Below are 24,401 nucleotides of genomic sequence, written 5' to 3' on the forward strand. Positions count from 1 at the left end.
TGTTTAGTATTCTGATAGTGTATGATTGATGGGAGGGGGGTTGTGGCTTGTGTGTCAAAATTCTAGGACCCAGTTACAAAAAGGAGATGACTAATGACATGGAATCTTAATGCAAAAAGGTTCTTCTTAGGTGCACTGATATGGTCCATGCTGATTTTAGTTTTGTTCTTTTAAAGGGCCATGCAAAGCATTTTGTGACTGTTGGGGAGGTTGATACAATGTAACTTTCGTCTTTACACAAGACATTCAGTCTACTCGAATTCTGGTCTAATGACAGGTCATGTTTAGGGTCAGGTTAGCGAGTGAAGAACAGTACTTTTTTTCTGCACTCACTTGGTGCAAACGCAAATCAAGTCATGCTTGAAGACACCTCTTGTAGTGGTGGTTAAACAGGTCATTAAACTGAGATCAGCTTTGCTGTTCAGTTTCCCTTTTTCACTTCAGTGAACACTCCTTGAGAATTAAGCATTAACAGGTTTTTATGACATCTTCCAAAACACATGGGCTGTACACACAGTGGAAGAATTTTGTGGGTGGAATGTTGTTTTTGCTTCAACATGGGCGTTGCTGTAATATTTAACACGATTCAGTTCGCATTACAAAAAACACAAGCACGACGACCGACCGGCTAAGACACAAACACACACACACAGAAAGAGAAATAGAGAGAGAAAGAGAGATAGTTATACTGGAGCTTTGTTGAAACTCAGTTTCAACCAGTGAAATAGGTTCCAAATCATAGCTGTTATTATACATATTTGTCTATGCCTAAACTAGAACCATTCTATGTTTTTATGGCATTTTGTTCGAAAAAAAAAAGGAAGCAGTTTAGAGGGCTGGTAGGTCATCCCCCTCCCTCCCTCCCTCCCTCCCTCCCTNCATAAGGAAGTGAATTACTTTGTCATTCACATTTTAACAGAACAACAGAGAGCGGCTCAACATGAAGGTAGGATCATTTTTCTCTGTTTGGTCTGATCTAAAAACATCTTTTTGAACTATCTTACAGTAAGTGGGATCATTTATGATAAAGGCTAATGTTTCCTGTAATGTTTATGTAAGATAAGTAAATGCTTCAGTTCAAAGCACAAATTACAAACAAATACCTAATGCGTCATGAGACCTGACATCATTTCGACAGGAAGAGCCTGCTTTGTTTGTATCATCATGTAACTAAAGGCAGTGAGCAAAAGCATTTATTGTGTTATTTTTAACTATTGACCTGGCTGCCTTATACATATTGATTGATTATTTAACCACAGCTCAATCTGAATTGACTAAAAGTAGGAAAAGAAAGAGAAAAACTAATGATATGTCTTTTTTTATGGGTAAAATGAGCTGTGAAGCTTCAGATGTTTAGCAATAGAAGACGCATCTACATACCTGTCATATCTCTGCAGTTAGTTTAATCAGTATCAACCAACAAAAATCTCTGCTGCGCTTTGTTTGACCACCTGTAGTTTCACTCAGTAGATACGAAACTCTTGTTGAATCAGTCAATCTAAATGTAGCACATTTTATCTGAAACCAGGTTACATCGAGAGAGTTTATTGTGCGTTGTTTACTCTCTGGGAATTTGGCCACTTCATGCGGGAATTCCCTTTTCGAACAGTCTTACCTCACTTGCAAATGTTTGGAGTGTGCGATCATTTAGGCAATTAACAGACTCTGGAATAAGACAAATTATTATTATGCCCTTTATTTTACCAGAAGAAAAAAAAAAATTCATTGAGATTAAAAATCTTACTTACAAGAGTGCCGTGGCCAAAACTGGCAACAGTAAACAAGCAGTCAAACTGAAAATAGAGATTCACTCACAACTTTCAAACAGTGCTGCTACTTTCATCCTGCAGAAGTGTTTCATTCTATTGTCTAAAGTAATAAAGGTGTATTTTAGTGGGGTTCCGTGTAAAGGTTTGAAAAACTAATACCTTACCTGTCATAGATGTTACTTTGAATTATCTTAGTTTGAGTTTAATTCTGACCGGATCGACAAGTTGGAGGATCTTTGCAGTCTTAAAACAATGCCAGTCTCCAAACGTGGCGCTTAATAATTGTGATTAAAATTACCTATATGGTAGGCCCTCAATGCAAAATGAATGCTTGTCACCCTCCATCATTGACTTATGACGTAGTGAAACTGAACAGTCAAAGAGCTGGATGTTACACAGCTGCAGGAGATGGGAGTTTCCAGAGGTACACGCTCTGAAGAGGAGATAAGCTACTCCTAACTGCATCCAACAATTTTATAATTGGGTTTACAGGGGTGAAACAAAGTTTGAGAGACAATTATTAACCTTGTTGTGATGTTAGTTGTGCTTAAAATTGAGCTGTAAGGGAACACCCCTTCCAGACAAATCTGTGCTGTTGTACTGACTTGTTTTCTTGCCGCAAGTGAAGGAAACATAACAGACTCCATCGACTCTGTCATTATTAAGTATTTAAGTCTATTGTATTCATAATGACATTACTGCTCAAAGTGTCCCGGGCTGCACTACAGTCACTTATGCTTGCTGCTGCTAACACTATGTGCACTTCCAAATATTCATGAAATGTAATGTAATGAACTGCCCAGTGCAAAATTAATAGTGGTTTAAATGTTTTTTTTTTAAATTGAAGTTGTTTTAAGACAGCAGTAATCCACTTTTTGTCTGGGCTTGTTCACACTAGTTGTTAGCTCATCAGTCTGGTCAGAAATGAACTTAGCTTCTTCAAACTGAGATAATTCAAAGAGTTATTTACAACAGGTAAGATATTACTGCTAAGAACTTTTCCACCGGACCCCACTTCAAAAGGTTTGACCAGTATTATATTAAATAATCCAATTACAACATATTACTAGTACATAATGATTGCATACGCTGCTGCCAGTTTGGGTCACCACAGAGAAAGGAAGAGACCCATGTGTTTTGAGTTATCACCTTTATCCTGTGAGAAAACATTTCCAGTACCAGAAGTGATCTCTCTCAGAGTGACAAAACAGTGAATCAGGGAGTGAAGTCAATGACCGACTATGTCTGGACAAGCCTCGTGCCTCGTGCTTCTTTCGGAGCTGCAGACTTACTGTATAAAAAACAAAGCAGCATATTGTGTCACAGCATCCTGTTGGTTTATCTTCTCAACCATGGGTAATGTAACATGTGGCTGCTTTTAGACTTAAAAAAAAAAAATCCCTTCATGCAGTTGACTGATTGTTGACAGTTCTATCTGATACAAGAGATTACTGCACTCACAGAACTTGAAGCGTCGTCTCACCTTTATCTGTAATGTAATATCCCCCTATCAAATTACACACAGTCTGAAGAACCTGAGTATGCTTTCAGAAATAAAAGTAGTGTAATTAACACTGTAAACTGAGTCCTCATTGACTTATCTGAGTTAACATTTCTCTGCTGTAGTTTCAGTAGATATTACTGCTAATGAAAGTCATAGTAATTCAGTGATATTATGTTCGAGTTGACTAAAGTCCACACAGACTTTTATTGAAACAACAACAACAATACAGTCATAAAGCAGTATAAAAGAGTTATTGCCTATTGTTTATCTATCATAACATTCAGAGTCCAGCAAGTAATATTTTTCCTGGTACCTAATTCGTACTATTCATTATTTGGCTTTGGGGATTTCCCTCTGATGTAGCTTCTGCTTGGACCAGAGAAAGAAAACTTCAGACTCTGAGTGACGTCACATTTCCACTCAGCATCTCTTTTGTTTTTATTCTGCTGCAGGTAATTCGTCATATTTCGCTGTTATTTGGAGAATTTTAGGTGCATATTTTTAGAACAAGGAACCATTCTCGAAAGGGCGCGACACTTTTCAAGCAGTTTAGTATTCCCACTTTCCATCTGATTTATCCTGTTTTGCCAAAAAATTAAAAACAGTCAGGACGTTTTTATCTATCTGGGATTTTCCTGAGAGGTGAAAGCAGTATCTGGGAAAGGACAGAGATAGAAAGAGAGGGGAAAGAAATAAAAAGAATGCTCATTTCCTCTTAAAGATTCTAACAGTTATCTAATTGACTCTAGCTCAAGAAAATATGTAAAGTAAACTAAACAAAAAAAACAGTGTACCGCAGAGTAACAGGAACTACTTATGAGTTCAGTTCAAATGTCAGAACTTGGTTATTATAAAAACAGACAAAAAAAAAAAGAGAAGTAGAAGGTAAACCTCTCCCCTTCATCACTGCAGATTTTCACCTTAAGATAAACAAAGACTCTCTATTAAAGCTGATGGGACTTTCCTTTAGCTCGTTGATCTCAGAAAACACCCTGGGTGTGTCAGTGTGGCGTTAAAGAGCCAGGGTTTTCCTCCAGGATGACAACGAGAGGGAAGGCAGATAGTTTAAATACTTTTCGGTGTCTTTATATGTTAAGTCTCAATCTAATTAAATACAGGCTGCGAACATGTAACTTGTGTAAATGTGATTGTCTCAACTGCAACCTAATAACAGAACCACTGACCTTTTTTAAACCTTCAACTCTAAACTTGACTCTGTGCTTGTCTCACTCAGGTTGCTGTTCAGCAAAATCAGATTTAATCCGTTCATCTTCTTGTAATATTTACCTTCTTTTTGTCTTTTCAACAGGCATCAAGGTGGCTTTGTAGTCTGTGGTAAGTAACCCTCTCGTTTCACATCATGTCACGTGACTTTTAATGTTTCAGCAGCAGACAGAAACAGCCCAACCCGACTACTCCTCCATACTTTTAAAGGAAGTTTGTGATAGACAGATGTAGCCATAGCAACAAGTGTGGTCACAACACACATAAATGATACTGAAGACTGAAACTGTGTAATCAGTGCTGGTTTACTGTAACTCCGACCTGACAGTTATCAGGAAACAAAAGCAAACCATCTCAGGAATTATTCCTGTGGTATGAAACATGACCGAAAAGGTTATAAAACTGATGAAAGAACCAGTTTCTTTCGAGAGTTTCAAATCTCTGTGTTGCTAAAAAAAAAAAAAAAAAAGTTTTAAATAAAAATCTTTCCTCGATCTGTCAGAGCTCAGAGTTGGGGATGACTCTAAGCTGCCAAAACTTAGCTCCATATCTTTAAAACCTCCATATGCACAGAGGGAACTTGCACACTGCACACAGAAAGGCCTCAGCCGGGAGTCAAACCGATGACCTTGTTGCAGTGCTAACCAGCTGCACCCCCATGCAGTCCTCATGGCATCATGTACACCTGAAAAAGCAAAAGGAAGAATGTAAATACCTATTCGAACCCTTCACTGTTAGATGTGCATTCTTATACTCGACAGGTAAAAAGTTCTTCCCTACATGAGTAATCTGATAGCTAAAGTTTTAACTGTGGTTAAAACCAGACTCTAGTCATCTGAAACTTGACGAAGCTTCAAAAGATATGACTCACCACTTATCAGTGTGTTTGTCTCTGGCTTGATTTGTCAAATAAGAAAAAGAAATATCACTATTTTTATGCAATCAGAAATGAGACTGTGACTAAATAAGATTGAAAATCTTAAAGTCAGGGGTTTGCTGACTAGTTCTTTCCCCCCGCTGTGTGTATGTACTTTTTTCTAGGTTCATGTGACTCTGAAGCAATACCCTGCTAAAATTAACCATTTTTTCTTTTGTGTGTTTCTAGGGAACCAAGAGTTTTTAATCTACTGGTTCTGGTTCTTATTGTAACCAAGCCCGTTAATGTTGCAGGTAAGCAGTTCTATACTTTTGGTGAATCCACCGCCTTAGTTCCACATGGATACCGCTGATTGATCAAAGTATGATCATAAGAACGAGTGATGTCACAACACTTTGCTTGGTTGCACATGAATAGGCCTATCACAGGAAAAGTAAAACTTCCTCAGCACTGCTATTTAGAATTTCAAAAATAATCTTTTTATCTTGTTTTTGCTCTACACGGTAGAGTTAACTTTCTTTTTTTTCTAAATTAATGTTTATTTTCTTGCAAAACCTAAAAAAAGATTCACATGTCGTAATCGTAACTTGGTTTTATGACTCACACACATATGCTGCTCAGCTGCTTTTTTCTGGTTTCACTTTTACCAGAGGCTGCTGCGGCAGTTCTTATCTGACTGTTAAAGGAAGAAGGTTAGCATATCTTCCCAAAGTGACAATTTCTGTTTTCTCAAATAGCTCTAAGAGATTTGTCCCCTGCCAAGTGACAAATAGAAGACAAGTAAAGTTAGTGTGATTAGTTTGGAATAAAAGCCTACCATTTTGTTCACGCAAGGCAGCTGATCAAAACCACACCCCCAAAGCATTTAAAATATTTTGCTTTTAGATTACACTCATAAAAAAGCACACTGCTACACAGGAATTTCACCAAACGAAAAAGAAAAAGAAAAAAGAAAAAGAGCCAACCGTAAACCACTAAGAGAACTGAAAATATTCAACTGAGTCACCCAAGATTCAACAAAAACCCCTAGAAATTCCCACCCCCACACATAAGTCGATAATAGGATGAGTTTACACTAAATGATAGCGAACCACTTGATAATCATTTACTTTTTGTTGTCATTTCTACCTAAAGCTTTCGTTTGGAATCTCACTCCTGCTTTTTCTTTTTCTTGCTTTGTTTTCCAGAAAGTTCTCCCAGGAATTATTACGAAGGAGTGGTTGGTGGAAATGTGACCTTTTATTGCCCCGTTGGTAACCCCGAGAAGCTGGACCTTTTGTATTTACAAAAGGGGCAAACTTTCATCAATGGATATCACTGTTCAAACAATATAACAGGCACATGGCCGAACACAATAATGGATCTCAACCACACAGCAATTCACATGTTCGGGCTGAACCTTTCAAACGCGGGGGAATATGAGTGCCATTTTAGGTACCTCGGCAGCAAAGACATCACTTCAGTGAAGCTCCACCTCATGGTCACAGGTACACATGCTCTGAAAGTCGATGTTTAAAATGTTATTTTATGTCTAAGCAGTTAGGTGTTCCCCAAACAAATTTTAATTTAATATTTATATGCAATTAAATACATCTGAAGTAATTTTTCTGCTGTTTTTTTGGGCATTTATTAAAAATAGTTTATGAAAAGTAAGCTTAGACAAAGACTTCTTCAGTGTATTTTACAAAAATTTCTATTGTTCGGGAACTATATCAAGACTTGATTTTTATACACATGAAATTTGGGCATTGTTTGAACTACACAGTTATTTTATCCAGAATCTAATGCTTTTAGTTTATTTTAACAGTCAAAATAAGCAGGTTTAGCAGCACTGTAGCATTAATATGAGATAATAAAACAACTAAATACTGCTAACTAACTCAAACTGAAATGCACTACAGCTTTTACTGAATCAAGTTGCTTTCCTTGCAAGTATGCATTAGGCCAGCCTCAAGTAAATGAATTTTACATTTAAACGACTTCATGCCAACATTTCCAACTTTAAATAAAACAAAGAACTGTAGAATACAGTCCGCTGTATGAAACTAATAAGTCTAATATGTAAGGGCTTTAGTGCCTGTTCTTTATTTATGTCAATAAAAGGGATTTTAAACTTTTTATGTGAAAATAGGATGTGACGGTTTTGATTTAACTGACATGAAACCCATACATCATTTTCAATGGAGTGATTTTAATGAACCCAATAAAGTCAAGTTGCAGGACTTATTCTCCTTAAATGTTGCGAACAGAGAGCTGATCATTTTGACTTTTTGTTTCGTCTTCTTTTCCTACAGCCCCTTTCGGTAAACCTTCGATCACAAAGACATGCAAAGACAATCACAACGTCCAGGAGGGCTGCTACGTGACATGCGCGTCTCACAACGGGTACCCAAGCCAAAAGATTACCTGGAAAACTGCGCACGTCAACAGTCCTACGTGGAAACAACCAAACAACAGTGAAGTACTGTCCAGTCCAACCAACAAGATGTTAAACATCTCCAGCACTGCCTACATAAACTGCTCCAGTGGTGAGGTGAACGTCAGCTGCTCTGTGGGGAACATCACCTCAGACGTGATCTCAGTCTGTGAGTACTGAACTCAAAAAGCAAAAAAAAAAAACAAAAAAAAACAACAACAAAAGAAACAAAACTTCCTTTACTTAAGACTGCTTTATGCTTTCAGTCACTGGGCAAGTTTTAGGAAGTGTGATAACCAATGGAAATCCCTTGGCATGTTCATTTCGATTTTATGGAATAAAAACATATGACTTTTCAAATAATGACTTTTCCAAATATATTTTAGTTTGGGTTTCTTAGAAAAGAAAACTCAAGATTTTTTTTTTTTAAAGATCAGGGGTGTGTGGATAAAGTAAGACCTCCCCCCCCACCCCCTCCCTAAGTTATTTCAATTTTGTAATTTCTTTTTTAGAGCATTAGTTTTTATTTCTACAAAACAAACAAACAAACAAACAATGACAAAACTAACTCAGCTGTCATGAGAGGAGAACGCAGACATAGCCACACGCTCATATTTGGTGCTTTCAGAGATCAGATGTAGATGTAGGTTCCTGGAAATCAACGTCAAGAAAAAAAGCAAACACTGGTTTTCAAGAAAAAAAAAAAAAAAAAAATTAAGTCAAGTACATGTTTGTGGAAACAGTCTGTTCCTCTTTTCCAAAGTCCCTCTCATATGTCTCGAAGCCAACAAAAATGTCCCTGAAACACTGTGGTCACAGAGGTCGTCCGCTGTGAAGAGCATAATTGTTGTTTTCTGTTGATTACCACTTAATTTGTGCCTAAGAAAAATGTCTGCAAAAATTCCTCCAAGACACATAGATGCAATACAAAACTGTTATTTTGAACTCATTCTCGTCTGTGCACGTTTCTTATTCTGATTTATGTTTGTTCTGATCTGAAGGTGATCCGCCTCCCCGTACCACTAACAATGTCCTAGTGATAGTGGCAGTAGTAATCATTCTGGGGATTTCTGTTGGCATTGCACTCTTATGCTTAATAATGAAGAAACGAAAGAGAGGTAAGGCAAAAATCATACTTACAAGAGCACACAAAGTTTTATGTTTATCTGCACATTCGTCACGATAAATAACTGAACAATGACGTGCAAAAACAATCACTACAATAATAGTTCTGCTTGTTATTGGCTTGCAGGAGCAGCAAGTGCGACAGTCAATGATAACCTTTCGTAAGTGTTTACTGGGTAAATTTGCCACTGAAATACAGTCGCTATAATAGATATTTATACCAATAATGCTATTTACTTTATTTTCTTCTTTTGTTCCTTTGCTTTATTCAGGGAAGTTGTAGCTCTCAATGGAGAAGGAATGGAAGAGGCACCATGAGGAATGGACGAGCCAGACCACAGCTTTCACTTCCTACACTCTTGGACGTCAACCGGTCGTCCCTCAGAGGTACACTACATTAGTGACTTACCAGCGCCACGGGAGCCGGAGTTGACCACCGCCATCCGTGACTCACCAGAGAAAAGTGTGCTGTCGTCATTTCGGCAGCGCTTGACCTTTGAGCGGGGAAGTGTTCAACTTGCATTGGAGAAGTACAATGCGTCACTGCACTCACAGAGGCCGGGTCTTCCAAGGAAAGGAGCGACTCCTCCGGCAGTTTGTGCCAAGAGCGCTGGCTTGTGGTGGGAAAAAGTTCCTCATGAGAGCTCCTCCAACCGAAAGGACTGAAACTGACAATACAGATGTTTGTTACACTGACCAGTGTGGAGAGGAGTGAAACCTACTGTTAAAGTATCCTCAGTGCTGTGCTTAATCATTAAATACAGGATGTTTCTGCTGCTACTTATCTTTTTTTTTTTTTTTTAATTAAATTCATCATAAAAAAAGTGTATAAAGCTTGGAATGTTAGAAGTAGTTGATGACAAAAAACATTATAAAGTTTTAACAAAAAAAAAAAGATGCATTTAGTTTAGTTTAGGTTTTTTTGGTAATTTGTCCCCGTTTGTCTCCACTTTGTTACTGTTCAGTGTACTTCAGTATTTACCCGTAAACTACTTTTTTTCCCCTCAAATCTTCTTATGGGAGGGTTCTCATGTAGAATACACACATACAAAATTTATAACATATAATATAGAAGATAATTTATATTTTTGGGTGTGTGTGCTTGAGTCTTTTGTAATATTTAATTGTGAAATAATAATTTGTTTGTACTATTTAAGAAACACGTTGAGTGTTCTCTCCTTCCTCAGAAATGAAAAGGCCACGTGTCTGCTTTCATTTCCCTAAAATGTAGAAAACAGTTCTCTTCTGTGGCATTTCTGTCTCTGACATTTTGTCTCTCTAAAACTCACATTTCGCATGCACATACTGCTGCATGTTGTATTTACTGTGTACAAGTACACTGTATACAAATCTGCAAAAACGATTTGATCTGTCTCTGAAGATATGTCCTGCTAAAAGAACTTGACTTTTATCACGATACTGTAAAATAAAAAATATATATATCTATATATTATTGAATCTTATGTGACTGAACTGTTATTCTGAACAGAGTAACTAACTGGACGTTTATTTTGTTGTAGCTTGCTTAAGCAGACCTCATAATTTATATTTGTAGCTTTAGCTTAATATTTTAAGGTAATTCCATATGGAATTTTTGTTTCATAACAGTGTGAAATGTCATCACAAGATGTCGAAACTGTTTAAAGTTTCAAGTTAAATTTTTTTATTTAGTTAGATTTTTATATTCTCTTAATAAGATTGGCACATTCAACTCCTGGGAAAATAAGAGTTCAGCGTGTACCTTTTGGGTGGAATGACTCCTTTCTGCCACTAGATGGAGCCCAAAAAGCGTGGATGAATTTGATGCCGTTTGGACATTTGAGTTTGCTTAAGGAAATACTGATCTTAATATTTTTTTAAATTACTGTATGTGTAAGTTTGTCACAAGGTTCTGTAGGGAGAAAAACATTTTTTCAGCATCTCTGGGTCAGAACTGTTTGACAAAAAATGTGTGTTTTTATCAGAGCATTATCTTTTTTTTTTTTTTTTTAATGTTTAACCAGAAATAAAAATGGGAGTGTGGCAAAAAAAAAGAGTCATTCTTTTTCACTTTCTCTCACTGATTTCCTTAGATAGCTTTTAAATAATTGGCATAATGTGATATACTAAATTAGACAAATGAACTGGCTGTGTGTAACCGTATTGGGTCTGAAGCTCTTTGGACTAAATCAGAAGATATTATCACTATTGTTTTGAAAAATGGGCGATAATGTAAATGTGTATGTTTGTGTCTTTGTCTGTTAGCGAAATATCTCATGGAGAGATTTTAATAAAACACTCAATAAGTAATCACTGGATGCCCATCTACAACTGATTAACTTTTAGAGTAAACAAAGTATTCAGTAGTATGCCACAGCTAACTGATCTTAGCAAACAGAAAAATTGCCTGGAACCAATTTTACTGATGTTGGCTTTAAAACGTTCTGTAGACCTATCCCACACCTTATCCTCTGAGCGCTAATTGCTATCATGAAATCTACATTGCAGCTAGAAGAATCAATTCTGTCTGTCTGTTAGCAAAATAGTTCATGAACCACTCAATGAATTTTAATAAAACTTAAGAAAGTAATCGTTAGATGTACATCTACAGCTCATTAACTTTTGGAGTAGACCTAGTTCAAGATGGCTGCCACATCTTGTCAACCACAGCCTACACAAAAATGAATAGAACTCGATGAACTTTATAGATACTGAGCTAAACTCTGGTGTGATAGTAGCTAACTGTCATTCAGTAACACCTACTGTAATTATTTACAGATCACTAAAGATATATTGCATGAGACTGTCTGTAAAGCTGCTTCCAAGTTTTAACAAAAATGGCTATTTTTTATCTCAGTCTAAAACTGTGGCATGAAAGGCGACGGGCGATATTCATTCCTTCAAAGAATGCTGGTTTTATTTGATATGCTTTTGACTTGCTTCTTTTCGTGCCTGTGTGTTGTACCCTGAGATGATTTTGTTGTGATTTAGTGCTATAGGAATAAAATCTGAGCTGCATACATAATGTCTCCTTCAATAAACAGGAATACGTAGAAATACTTCAGGTTTATGGTGAAGATAAAATAATTATAAAATATAGTGCAGAACAATTGACTTTATGTGATGATATAAAAACAAAAGGCAGGTAATAAGAAATGTTAACATTCTGTAAGCACAACAGGCTGTTTGCCTCTCCCCAACTCCTAATTTTTCTCAGTTCTCTATCTCGTTATCTGTCTTCACCCGTGTTATTGTTGTGAAACTCAGCTCCGTGTTTGTCTCAGTCCACTGAACCTCTGTGACAGGCTGTCAGTCCACGTCTCTGCTCTGTGTTTACATTTGGGCAGCAGGGCAGCAGCAGGCTGGCTGCACTGTAGGAATTTAACCCCAGGGTCCCTGCCTTCCTCCTCTTCCTCCTTTCAGCTCTCTATCTTTCCCATCCTTTTCCTTCCAATTCCCTTCTCCTTACTCCCCACTCCAGTCATATTCAACCCTTCCTCCAATTATCCCTCCCACCCCCCCACCCCCGGGGCCATCACTCCCTCCTCATGCCCATGCGGTCTATTTTCCTTTCTTATCCACTCTTTCTGCTTTCTCTCCTCCAGTCCCCCCATCCACCTCCCTCCCGCCTCCAACTTTGCCCTTTTCTATTCCCCGTTTTAAAATTCAAAGAGCATTGTCCAAGCTCCCTCACACCCCCCTTTCCTCTGTCATCATGCACTCACCTCCCGGTGTCCTCCCCTCCCCTCATTCCTCTGCTGTCTAACCCAAACAAACCGGGGAGGACCCTTCCTCTGCGGTGGCTGCAGGAGAAACACACCACATGTCAGAGTTGGCCGAAACATAAACATTAGTCAATTTGAGGGGCTGGAAAAAAAAAAGGATATGAGGCACTTTAAGCTCAATGTGAAACGAGGCTGTTCTCTGAGCTTAAACAAATCGCAGAAAAATTCAGGTTTTCAATATTGACAGAAATTTGTAAAGACTCCAAACTGTTATTTCTCCACATTTTTTAGAAAAACAATATATTGAAACAACTTGAAACAAATGCATCATTTAAGTCTTTTTTTATATTAATAAACAAAATTTAGATAATTAGCAATAATCCTCACAGCCTCTTTGTGTTTTCCATTGACGCAGCGGAGTGTATAATCTCCCGCTCACTGGGAGAATGTTTCCAGTCAGAACAGTGGTGTTTCTCAGCAAGAGGTTTCTGATCTCTGCCACACTGTTCTGTGCGGGATTTATAATCAGATTATACTAGTTATGAAAGTCAGCTAGATTAGTTTTAGCGCAGGGAAGTCGAGCACAAAGCATCAATTCACAACAGGAGTGGATTTGCTGCAGGACAAAAAAAAACTGCAGGCTGTTCATATTTGCATGGTGCACAATCAGTGGGAGGGGTGACAATTTAGGCGAGTATAAGAATGGACCAATTAGCATGACTAAAACCTATTTAAAAAATGTTTTTTTTTCTATTGTTTACAACAAAAATAAAAAACTTTTCTTTTTAATGAAATTTGATGAATGGCTAGTCTGAGAAGGCTCAAAGCCAAACTGGATTGCTACTCTAATTAAGGCATGAACAGCCATTTTTGAATAACTGAAGAGTGATCAAAATGAATAAACTTGAAGAGTTAATATGGCAGTAGCTATGATAAGTGCACCACCCAGTTGTTTCTATGCCAAGTTGTTTCTACGGGGATTTTAGATGGGGAGCTATTTTCAACACATCATCTACTGCTAACCCACTTCTCCTACATACACACACACACACACACACACACAAAAGGTTGGTAGTAAAGTGGCATCAATTTCTGTCATCAGAGTTTATTTTGAAAGGATTGCAAAGTGGAAACTGTGGTCAGGAGTGAGCTCCAACTTTACCGCCCAAATATATGTGCCGACTGGTGAAAGTGAAGGAATCCAAATCTCCCCAGCAAGCAGAGTTAGCAGTTTGTGTCTGCATTTCAAGTCTCTCTTCCATCAGAGGGTTTTTCACGTAAACAACTTATGGTAAAAAGATTATTTTCACAACTAGTCTTGATTTAACCAAATAATACTGATTTTTAAGGAAATCATGAAACTGACGGCGGTCCTAAAATAAAAAAAAACAATTGCTGAGATTAGACTGAAATGCCCATCCCTGCTCCAATCTAAAAGTTCAAAGTGTTTCATGTGAGTGCTATTTCATGAACCTTAACACTGCCTCCAATTTTACATTGCATGGTTATTCAATCCAAAATATTCTGATATTCCTGCTAGAAGTGCCTCATACTGTACTGGAAGTGTTACAGCTAGCTGCTGCTGCTGTTAGCTCCTGCAAATAACCAGAGAATTCAATGTAAATACCTCTGTACTGTGACACTGGCAGTGAAGTAAAAGTATTAGAAATAGAGTTTGAAGTAGAGTGTATTTTTCCAGTTTGAAGTTGTTCAAAGAGCCTTGTGCTGAATCCACAGAACTCCACTTCAAATTATGTGAACTACACTAATACCCTTTTAAAGAAATGGTGTTCTTCTTATTGCAGAGTGCCACACATCCCCTTTTGTTTAGTCTTTGTGTTACTGGTGATTTTGGGAGAGACCGAAGGCAGCTGATGGAGTGGAGACAGCGAGGGACCGAGCAGGTCAGGAGGTGCAGGTCTGGTGCTGCTACAGCTGAATGATTACGTTGTTGCTGTCATTGCAGAAACCCTCTCCCTGACCCCCAGAGACAGGAGAGGTGACCTGGAAGCATTTATCACCTCGCTGCTTTCTGACCCATGACCTGACGCCCGAGATAGGAAAAATAGTACAAATATGTCAGCGGGGGGAAAGGGGAGAAGGTTAAAGATAAAGAAAGAAATATGGAAGGGAGTTGTCAATGTAGCATGTAAGCAATTAACTGGTATGAAATTTAGGAGAATTTGTGGAATTGTAAGAAAAAGAAGAAAAAAAACTGATGTAAATGTGTGGTTTTGGCTCAACCAACCCATTAGCTATTAGCAGACACTTGAGAGAACTTGAACCATTTCGTGAGAGCGAGACAGCGGAGACGCTAGCTGGCCCTGAGCCCGTTTAAACTATTAACACCTCTCTGTCATGGAGATGCACCAAAGATGCCAGCAGGTCGGGCCCTTCACTGACCCAGTATGTAAAGATGTGTGTGCATGCGGGGATGAGCGAAACCTGAGCGGACGCGGACGAGAGTCTGTTCTCCTTTGAATATTTTTAGAACTGCTTAAGATTTGACCTTTACGTTTGCACACTCTCGCCGGGAACCGTAGTGTCAACATCACTTTGCTGCCTGAAACGCTCAGACAGGTGATCATAGCTGAGAGTCCCAGGGGCAGATTGAATGATGGGGGCCGGCGAGAGAAGCACAGAGCAGAATGAAGGATTGGTGGGGTAGATGCCCAGCTGGCTGCACATACTTGGCAGCGTCTTGTTTCTGCAAAAGCTGAACATCAAAGACTTTCAGATGTTTTCCTAACATGTGTTGAGGAAGACCAAGGTGGCCTTATACATTATTAATTACAAGAATAGTAACAATGGTATCTAAAACAGGCTTAGCATTAGATGTAGTAATAACAAGCATTCCTTGAAAGAATGCATTTTGCCTGGCACCTTTCATGCCAGCTGTTTCTGTAGCTATGTTGGTCAAACCTTGAAAAAAAACAATATGCGTGATCTCACATAGTATTGTAAAATGTCATGCTTAGAGTATGTGTTATGAATGACTGTCTGCTACTACCACGTCAAATTTTAGCTCAATATCTGTAAAATTCACTGAATTATAGCACTTTTGTGCTTTGTAAGGTAAGTCGGCTATGGCGGCCTTGAATTGGATTGACTCCAAAAGTTAATGAGTTGCTTATGTACAACCACCCATTGTTTCCTGAAAGTTTAATTAAAACCTGAACAGTGGTTCATGAGAAATTTTGTTAACAGACAGACACATGAACACACGAACACATGCACACACACAAAAGCATACACAAGCAATTTGATTTTTCTTAGTTGCAAAGAAGGTTTCCTGCTTTAAGTTAAAAAAGTAATATGTATTTGTAAAAAACAAAAAAAGCAGGTGGCAGACAGACAAACAAATTAAAGAGACTTTAATTAAAATGCCTTTATTTTGCATGGCAAATATATAAAATAAAGGCACTTTGAAAACATTTTTTCCATAAACTCTATAGACTGCTCTTGATTTTTTTTTCTGTTGAACACATTTTTTTCTTTTTTTCTTTCTTTCTTTATTTTTTATAAGTACATATCCCCCCTTTTCACCAGAAGCAAGAAACTTGGTTTGCAATTAAGACAAATCCAAAAATAATACAAATCATGTCAAAATTCTTGCAGGTCAGCATTTCACATTTGTTTTCTTTAGATTTCCTTGTCTTTATTTTACTACAGTACTTTACGGATTATCCATCTACTGCCAAATTTCTGGAGACTCAACATTGGTACGCTGACCAAAGATCAACTAGAAGTACCCAGAGAGCGCAAATCTCCACCAAGGCCTCAGGGTCAATAAAAAAAATGGTAGGATTTGGATCACCACCAAACTGGTTTGTTGGGATAACCTCAACATTTCCTGAAAATTTCATTAAAATCTGTTTATTAGCTTTTAATCAGTCTTGCTAACAGACCAATGGACAAACAAACCAACCAACACTAACAACAGATGGGGTAACTATAAATTTATTTTTGTCTTATTTGTCCAAAGAATGGGCTTTTGGTAGTCATGACACTTATTCTCATGTTTTCCTGCTGTTTTACACTTAGAAGTAATCCCAATCAAATCTATATTTCTTTTCAGTCTGCTGCTCATCACAGTGTGTGCTTCTTTCAGAACAGCCCTTTGGCCTTTGAAGGCATAGCTGAGAAGTGGCTGTAAGAAATGATGTGAAAAAAGCAGACATGTTGCACAAGCAGGGGATACTTGACACTGACAGGTCCCAACAGTGATCTCCACTTAGATTTATCTCTGCTCTACCAACATGGTGAGGGACACGGTGTACAGATGCTGATGTCGAAGAAATGCAGACACATGAGAGTTTTTTTTTTTTTGTATGTTAGATGTGTTTATCAGATGAAGGCACTGATTTTGCTCCCAGAAGGCTTGCATGTGTGGCTAGCTGTGTGTGTTTGCATGTGTGTAACGGGAGACACCTGAGACAGTTAGAAGGTCATTCCTCCGGTCTGGTCAAACAGCTTTGATCATTTTCTCGTCGCCTCAGAAATAGACTAGAGAGGACAGAGTTGGCACAAACACTCTCTCTCCATATGTGTGTGTGTGTGTGTGTGTGTGTGTGTGTGTGTGTGTGTGTGTGTCCTGCAGAGATGAAGGGAGAGTGCTATCCCAACAGACTGACAGGGAATCTGCACATGTTTGTAATGCACAAGCCTGTGTTTGCATGACTACACTAATGCATTTGCACTCGTGCTTTTGTTCGCCACCGCTTGCATTTACTGTGTGAATGTATTCATGCCAATGCTGCAAATGCTTGAGCGGACAACGTGTGTGCACCAGCTCACCGCTCCAGTCAAAAGTTTACATCCACTCATTATGGGCACGAGTGTCCCATTAATTTGGGGCTTTAATTGATTGATTTGAACCATTCCTTTTCCGGGGTGGAATGATGATTCAATTCTTTTTAAAAACAAGTTTAAAAAATTTTGGTCTACCTTGAAGATGTCACTGTTGGAGCGGGGGCTTCTTTTTTGGTCAGAACCCTCTCAGTCCATAAAGATGTAAAGCTGGTTTCCTCAATAAAATAAAAAGATAAACATCCATCCATCCATTTTCTTTTATCCATTTCTCTATTCTGGGTCGTGGGGAGCTGGTGCCTATCTCCAGCAGTCACTGTGCAAGAGGTGGGGGACACCCTGGACAGGTCACAAGTCCATCGCAGGGCTACATAGAGACAAACAGCCATTCACAAGAAAGATAATCAATATATTAAATTCTTGTTTTTAAAAGTCATTGCAGTTGCATGTTGTATAATCATTCCACCCAGGAGATAATGATTCAAATAACAGATTTAAAGCCCAAATTAATATAAAATGTGTACATATCCAACTAAATGTGACTGATATAAGTGGGAACATTTTTAAAATACTCAAATAGCTAAAACAGCAAATGTATACACGAGTCTTGGATAAGGCAGTGCAAGCAAAAGCCACCTGAATAAAAAATCAAAAAACGTCTCATGTAATCCGATTTTGACAAGTCCAGATATGTATGATTCGAAGTAACTACTTCCAGTACTACAAAAGAGCAAAAGTATGTAGTGTTTATGACAACTCTTCTTATCAGTTTTCCTCTGTTTGACCACAACTATTTAACGGGGTGTGGTGTTCTTTAAGCTTTACAAGAAGTAGCAACAGAGGCCATGGACAGAGACAATCTCCTCTGTGTTTGCTTAGCTGAACAATGAGTGTGAAACCTGTAAGGCAAGAACTCAGTTAAAACAAAATACGAAAAAGTCCTTGAGACTTATTTACTATAAGAAACCCCACATGTACATAACTCATCATTAAGGACAAGAAAAAAAATATATATATCATACAATTTGCAACAAGGATGACACAAATTTACCTGTTACCTGTTCTGTGACTAACTTTCTGACAAGCTTCCATGTTTAGAAAAATATATAACTGGCTTAAAAAAGCTTAATGAAGAACTTAATGTACAAATGATATGATTTTCTTGCTCTTGCCCCAAATTAAACTTCAAAAACAGAGCCTAACTCTACGTGACAATTGTTTCTACATATCTTCTGTTTAGTTTTATTAAAGCAAAGAAATCCAGACAAAGTGCAACTGAGAAGAAAAATTAAACCTGAGAACATTTTTGGACCTATGTTATTATTTATTGGAACAAAAAGACTTGGGGCTGGTCCATTATTAAATTAAAAACTAAACAGAGTGACCACAAAATGGCACCACTGTATTCAATTGGGCAAGTGTTCGTCCCACTATGTACATCAATGTTTAAAAATGAAGTAAATAGAACCAAGAATGAATTATTATGGAAATTATGTAATATAGTCACTCTTTGTTCCTACAGGCTTCGTCACAGTTTATTATTTGGTCAGATAAGACCGAAGCGCTTTAATTTGTGTCTATCTGACATACCTACAATGGATAGGATCTTGCTGTCCGATCACAAGAACTGAGATCTATTTAACTTGGATGTTATGAGAGTGACATTGCAACGAAGACTAGCTATGTGGTTTAGAAAGTTAAGTATTTCAATAAAACCCGACAAACCTAGTGTAATAAATAAAGGACCACTTCTTTTTTCCTCAGTTTGACAAACCAAAAAACAATGCAGCCTTTTATGACTGTTAAATATTAACCACAAGCAGAGCAGACATTCAGTCTCTGTGACCGATTCAGAAACAGAGGCGCCGATGAAGGCGACCTTCTTAACAAACTTCTACGCCCTTCGGTTTTTTTTAAGGTCAGCTGCAGTAACCATCAACGAACATGTCAGAACTCATCTCTCAAGACATAAATTCAACTCTGAAATCCAAATAAAGTTAAGACCAAATGCTACAGACAGATCGGATCGCCACGGTGTTGTCACTGGCAGAGACGACTGCCGAAGGAACGTGCAAAAAAAAATGTGTTTAAGTGCAATCGTAAAAAATCCCCATTCTGCCCAGCAGGTTTCTTATCGGTGAAGAGAAACAGCAGTAAATTCTGCATAGCAAACACTGAGCAGGTGTTAAATTAGATAAGAGGTCAAGATGTCAATATGAAACAGGCCTCTGGGATTTTTATTAGACCGATTCTACTTTTGTGGTTTATGAGAGATGTTTGCTTGATAAGGACTTTGGTCTGCTTTGGAGCGTTACATAGAAAAGTCCATTCAAATTGGAATAAATGCCTGGAAATAAAGAAATACAGGAGTATCTTTTGATTTGCATTTTAAAATGCCGAAAGCCCCACAGGCCCCATCAGCCAGTTATAATGGTGTTGCAGCATCTTTTTTTTTCTCAAACAGAGCAGAACGGCACATCGGGACAGGATGCAGCGCATGTTTGGACGACTCTCCCAACAGTTCCAGTGAGACGAACTTCTGGAAGCTGAACAGACATTGCGGAAGGCACGCCACAATGAGACGCGGTCCGGCTCGACCTTCCTGTTTCACAATCCAGAAAACTAGATGAGAAATGTACTTTCAGAGAGAAAAACACACCCAAACATGAAGGCACTGACTCCGAGGCCGGAGGAAAAACAAACACTGAACACTCGCTCGCATCCACAGGGGACTGGGTGTAAATCAAAAACATGTTGCATGCAAACAGACTCGAGGAAGTCAGAAGCCCCGAGGATGGGGAGGAAGATTGTGAGAGAATTTATAACGAGAGAGCGGGGAATATTGATCATCTTTGTCTACTTAAAAACTGAATTTTTTATTGTTCCTGCGAGACGCGTCCACCGCTGTCTGGGAACAGGAGCAAAGAGGTGGACTACAAAGAGAAACTAATGGTGCAGGTACACAAGCACAAACAATGCACCGAGTTGCAACAGGAACCCCCAGTTGGTGCACCAGAGGCAGAACGATGGTTTTATGCTTCATGTTAACACTGTAAGTATTGCGTCTCACAAAGATCACTTAGGAAACTTAAGGCGTCTGTTGGCGTGGTTAAACTGTTAAACAAAACAAAAAAAAAAAAAAAAGAAAATTTTAATTTGTGCAAAAAAAAAAAAAAATTGCTGTTGACATAATAAAACTTGTTAATTATCTGAATACACCAATTTAGATTTAGCAGTTTGAGAGAAAAGTATTCAGCACCTACTCTGGGTATTTTCTTTATGTGTTTATAAAAAAATAAATAAATTCTGTTCATATTGGTTAAACAAAAAGTGCTGAAATACTCCTACAGCAACTGTAGGTAGCGAGAACCCCCACATTATTGCCACACAAAAATACAAAGAAAGAGCATTCTTAGCTTGCCTAAAGACGTTCCCAAAACTTATTTTCTTTAATATCATTAATATTGTTACCTTTCAGTATTAACCATTTCAGCACAAAGCTTGGTGGAGAAAGGAGCAAAATAAGAATAAACAGAGGCTAAAAAAAATGGTAAAAATGATTTCATTGTTAAGTGTTAGGTTAAGTGCGGTTTTAGGTTTTGTTGGTCCTGTTCAACAAGCTTGCAGCTCCCTCAATTTTCGCATAGGAAAGCTAAATAATTAAACAAAAAAGCTAATATATAGAATTTCCAAGTGATTTTACTTAGAGCAACAATTCTCTGCTGCTCAGAGCTTGTTGAAATTTTGTAGTGGCTTGCTATTTTGAAAAATGAGACTTGTAAATGAGTTGAAAACTGTTCAATACAAATCAAACTTTAGAGCAAGACAAGTTATTTCTTAGGCTACTCTTGGTTTTAAAAAATGTTACAGATAGCTCTACTCATACAGATCTGCCTTATACAGTAACATGCCAAACAAACATATGTGCTCCATGGCAGACCAATATGTCCTACATATGGTTTTACTTCACTTTAGAGAAAGTTTTTTTATTTTATATTACTGTATTTTACACTCCTTTCTTCTACTTTCCACCAGAGCTTTCATATGTTTCATGTGTGAGAAGTAGCTGTGGAAATAAAAACTGAGCTGCATACCTTTCCACCAAATCAAACGGTGGGTGATTATGAATCCTGGGCTATCCTCCCGCAAAAGCAAACTTTTTTCCCCCCACCCTTACTTTTATATATTCTCACATGAAGTTGGAGTAATTTTGTGTAACACTTGCAAAATATTTTGGTTTCACATACTTGAAACCGTTCAGCGTCCCTCGGCAATTTATCATCACCTCTTGAATTTCTCCTTTCCCCCCATTCTCTGCATGCACATCAACCTGCATGCTCTCTCTCACACACACACAAACATACACACACACACACACACACACACACACACACACACACACACACACACCAACACCCTACTCTGCGGTGTCAGTTTTGACGTTTGGATATTGAGATGCATTAAATATGCATCAAAGGAGCTCATCGATCGGTAAACCTGCAAAACAGAAAAGTTCTCAAGGGTGAAGCACATGAACAGCACACATCTTCAAGCAAGACAACTGTTCTGTCTGCAAAAAAATGAGTAATTTACTCACAGACACATGCACAATTGAGTACAGAAATCATCATGAAAGACTTACATTCTGGATTAGATATTCTCGAATGTAATAACTTAGATTCACTGTAGAAATTATGCACAACTGTGTATCAGTGGATAAGTAACTATGTTGGTTAGGTGGATAGTTTGAGTGTGAAACGCAGGTATTTCGTTGCTGCTGATGAAACGAAGATGTATTTCAGAGCTTGTTATGTTCTTTACAGCTGAAGTCGATCTCACCAAGAAGCCATATAAATCCTTAAAACAAACAACACACTATCGGGCCATGAAACATCTGCTGTAAAACCTAGCAACTGCAGAGACATAGTTTTACGTGTTCAAAATATTTACCTGCCCAAAATATACTTCTAAGAACATGGGCACTGTTGAAACCAAAGGCTCTAATGGGGTTTTGCACCAGTTTTTAAACAAGAATGGTCTGTGAATGCTGCCTGGAGTTGAGCCTTAGTTAAGTCTTGTGAAATAATGACATATAATCATCACGACAAGAACGGATATTCCCAAACTCTCACATTTGGCGTGAGGTTTCTGTGGGTAGCCGCTGTGTTTTCATAACTTGCTTACTAAAACCAAAAAGAATCACAGAATCAGAACTATTATCAGTCTTCCATGTTGATCTTGGCTGCGCTCCTTAATAGTGAATAAATGGACTTGGAAACACACCCGTCTCGTCAGTGTGTCTGCCCTCCCTCTACGTCTACCCAAACTTCCCTCCTCCCCCCTGCCTCCTACAATTACCCCCCTCCCTCCCAGCTCCTCCTCTTAGGCAGCCCCTTTGCCCTCTTGTATCCGGCCATTTAGCGTGACAATCCATTATTTTGACGGCTCCCAGAGAAAGAACGAGACAGAAAAATAGGCCATACTTTGACTTTCAGATGCGGGCCCCATTTCAAACAAATCTGTCCTATTCTTCTTTTCGCTTTCTCATCTTTACCTACTTTTTAATTAAACTTTTAACTTCTTTTTTGTTTCTTTCTTTCACAAATTTCAAATGTACTTTTTTCCACACCATCTCCGCTCCCCTGTGTCATTTTCTTTCGACCCCCTTCTTCGACCCCCTTTACTCTTTCCCCTACAGCTACTCCCCCCACCACCACCCGACTAGTGCACCGTCTCTTTTTGGCTCTGCATTGCTTTTGTTGCTGGCAGCCTTTTTGGAAACCTGATAAGGCCTATAGAAAGAAAGGAGCCAGAGTTTTAAATGTCTCAAGTTGCCCACCCCCAACACTCACCAGCTCCAAACAGCATCTACTTATATATCAACCATATACCCACCCCACCTAAGCACACATATCCTGGAACATCCAGGTCACTGGCATCCCTTCAACTTATGAAGCAACTTTGCCACATGTTTAACTTTTTATTTATAACTAGGGATTATTGTCATACAGCCCCCAACTGAATTTCATGGTGTGTTTACATGTTGGGGCAACATTGTTCTAATATTTGTTTCAAAAAAACTCGAACACTTTAACCAAGCTATCTCACTTGCTGTACGATCAGAAAGGCAGTAGAACAGCCTGATCAAAGAAACCTGGTCAGATCTAGATGTTTTAAAATGATTTTTAGTTCGTTCTCAGGAGCTACATGATTTGAAGCTCATCCTTCGACCACAACTGCTGCAGAAGAGTTCGTCAAACAATGGAAGTTAAATGTAAAAACTGCAGAAATTGTCAAAAAATAATGCCATGGAAAAATGGAAAATGGAGATATTCATCTTTTTAAAAGGCTTCCTTTAAAGAACCCTTTGTGAATTTGCAGCTTGTTTATCTTCTGGATGTTTATTTGTGGGACTTTGGTTGAATGTCTGGTATACAAACTTTAATAACATTCTTTTTTTTTTTTAGTTCATAGTGTGCATAGAAATATCCTGATAGCTACATAGAGTATAGGTGTCTCTTATTTAGTTGGACATGCATTTTGTTTCAAATATTTCCAGATGGATTATTTTAAAATCTTTATTTAACATTTATGTGCGGCTAATGGGGCTGATGGATGGAAAGCAGTACTCTGAATTTGTTGACTGAGATGAAGGGCCAGTTCATGATTATTATTTTTTTTTAAATTATACATAATGGCTGAGAACGAATTACAGAGCTGGGACTCAGCATATTTACAAGACTTTCGTGACTTGATGTGAGTGAAATGCATGCAAAGGCAAAATTATCCCTTCCCCTTTCTTTTTAAACGCTCCCACTCCTCACAAGGCCCCCAAACCCCAACACCATTTCCCCCGTGGACTCTGTAAAATTTATGTCAGGGCCTCAGAAGTGTGGCCAAGGCAAACACCTGGCAGCGCACAGTGATTTGCTACATTTCACCTTCGAGCACAGAAATATGCACACAGGGAGTT

At 38.3% G+C, this 24,401-nt stretch overlaps 1 protein-coding gene across 1 annotated transcript; it reads left to right on the top strand.

The window, feature by feature from the left end:
* Positions 1 to 871: 871 nt before the first annotated feature.
* LOC108244624 lies at positions 872 to 9,977 on the top strand. Its single transcript, XM_017430988.3, has 8 exons — positions 872 to 946; positions 4,583 to 4,608; positions 5,603 to 5,667; positions 6,562 to 6,861; positions 7,669 to 7,959; positions 8,792 to 8,908; positions 9,043 to 9,076; positions 9,188 to 9,977. Exons 1-8 carry the CDS (start codon positions 941 to 943, stop codon positions 9,231 to 9,233), a joined length of 885 nt encoding a protein of 294 aa, XP_017286477.1. The 5' UTR covers positions 872 to 940; the 3' UTR covers positions 9,234 to 9,977.
* Positions 9,978 to 24,401: the final 14,424 nt, after the last annotated feature.

This window comes from Kryptolebias marmoratus, linkage group LG2 (assembly GCF_001649575.2).
Source record: "Kryptolebias marmoratus isolate JLee-2015 linkage group LG2, ASM164957v2, whole genome shotgun sequence".
NCBI classification, from domain to species: domain Eukaryota; kingdom Metazoa; phylum Chordata; class Actinopteri; order Cyprinodontiformes; family Rivulidae; genus Kryptolebias; species Kryptolebias marmoratus.

Bases quoted from the DNA above. Each gene is read 5' to 3' on its own strand.
- LOC108244624 (XM_017430988.3), top strand. The intron at 7,960-8,791 runs GTGAGTACTGAA...TCTGATCTGAAG, and splicing joins CTCAGACGTGATCTCAGTCT to GTGATCCGCCTCCCCGTACC. The intron at 8,909-9,042 runs GTAAGGCAAAAA...ATTGGCTTGCAG, and splicing joins AATGAAGAAACGAAAGAGAG to GAGCAGCAAGTGCGACAGTC.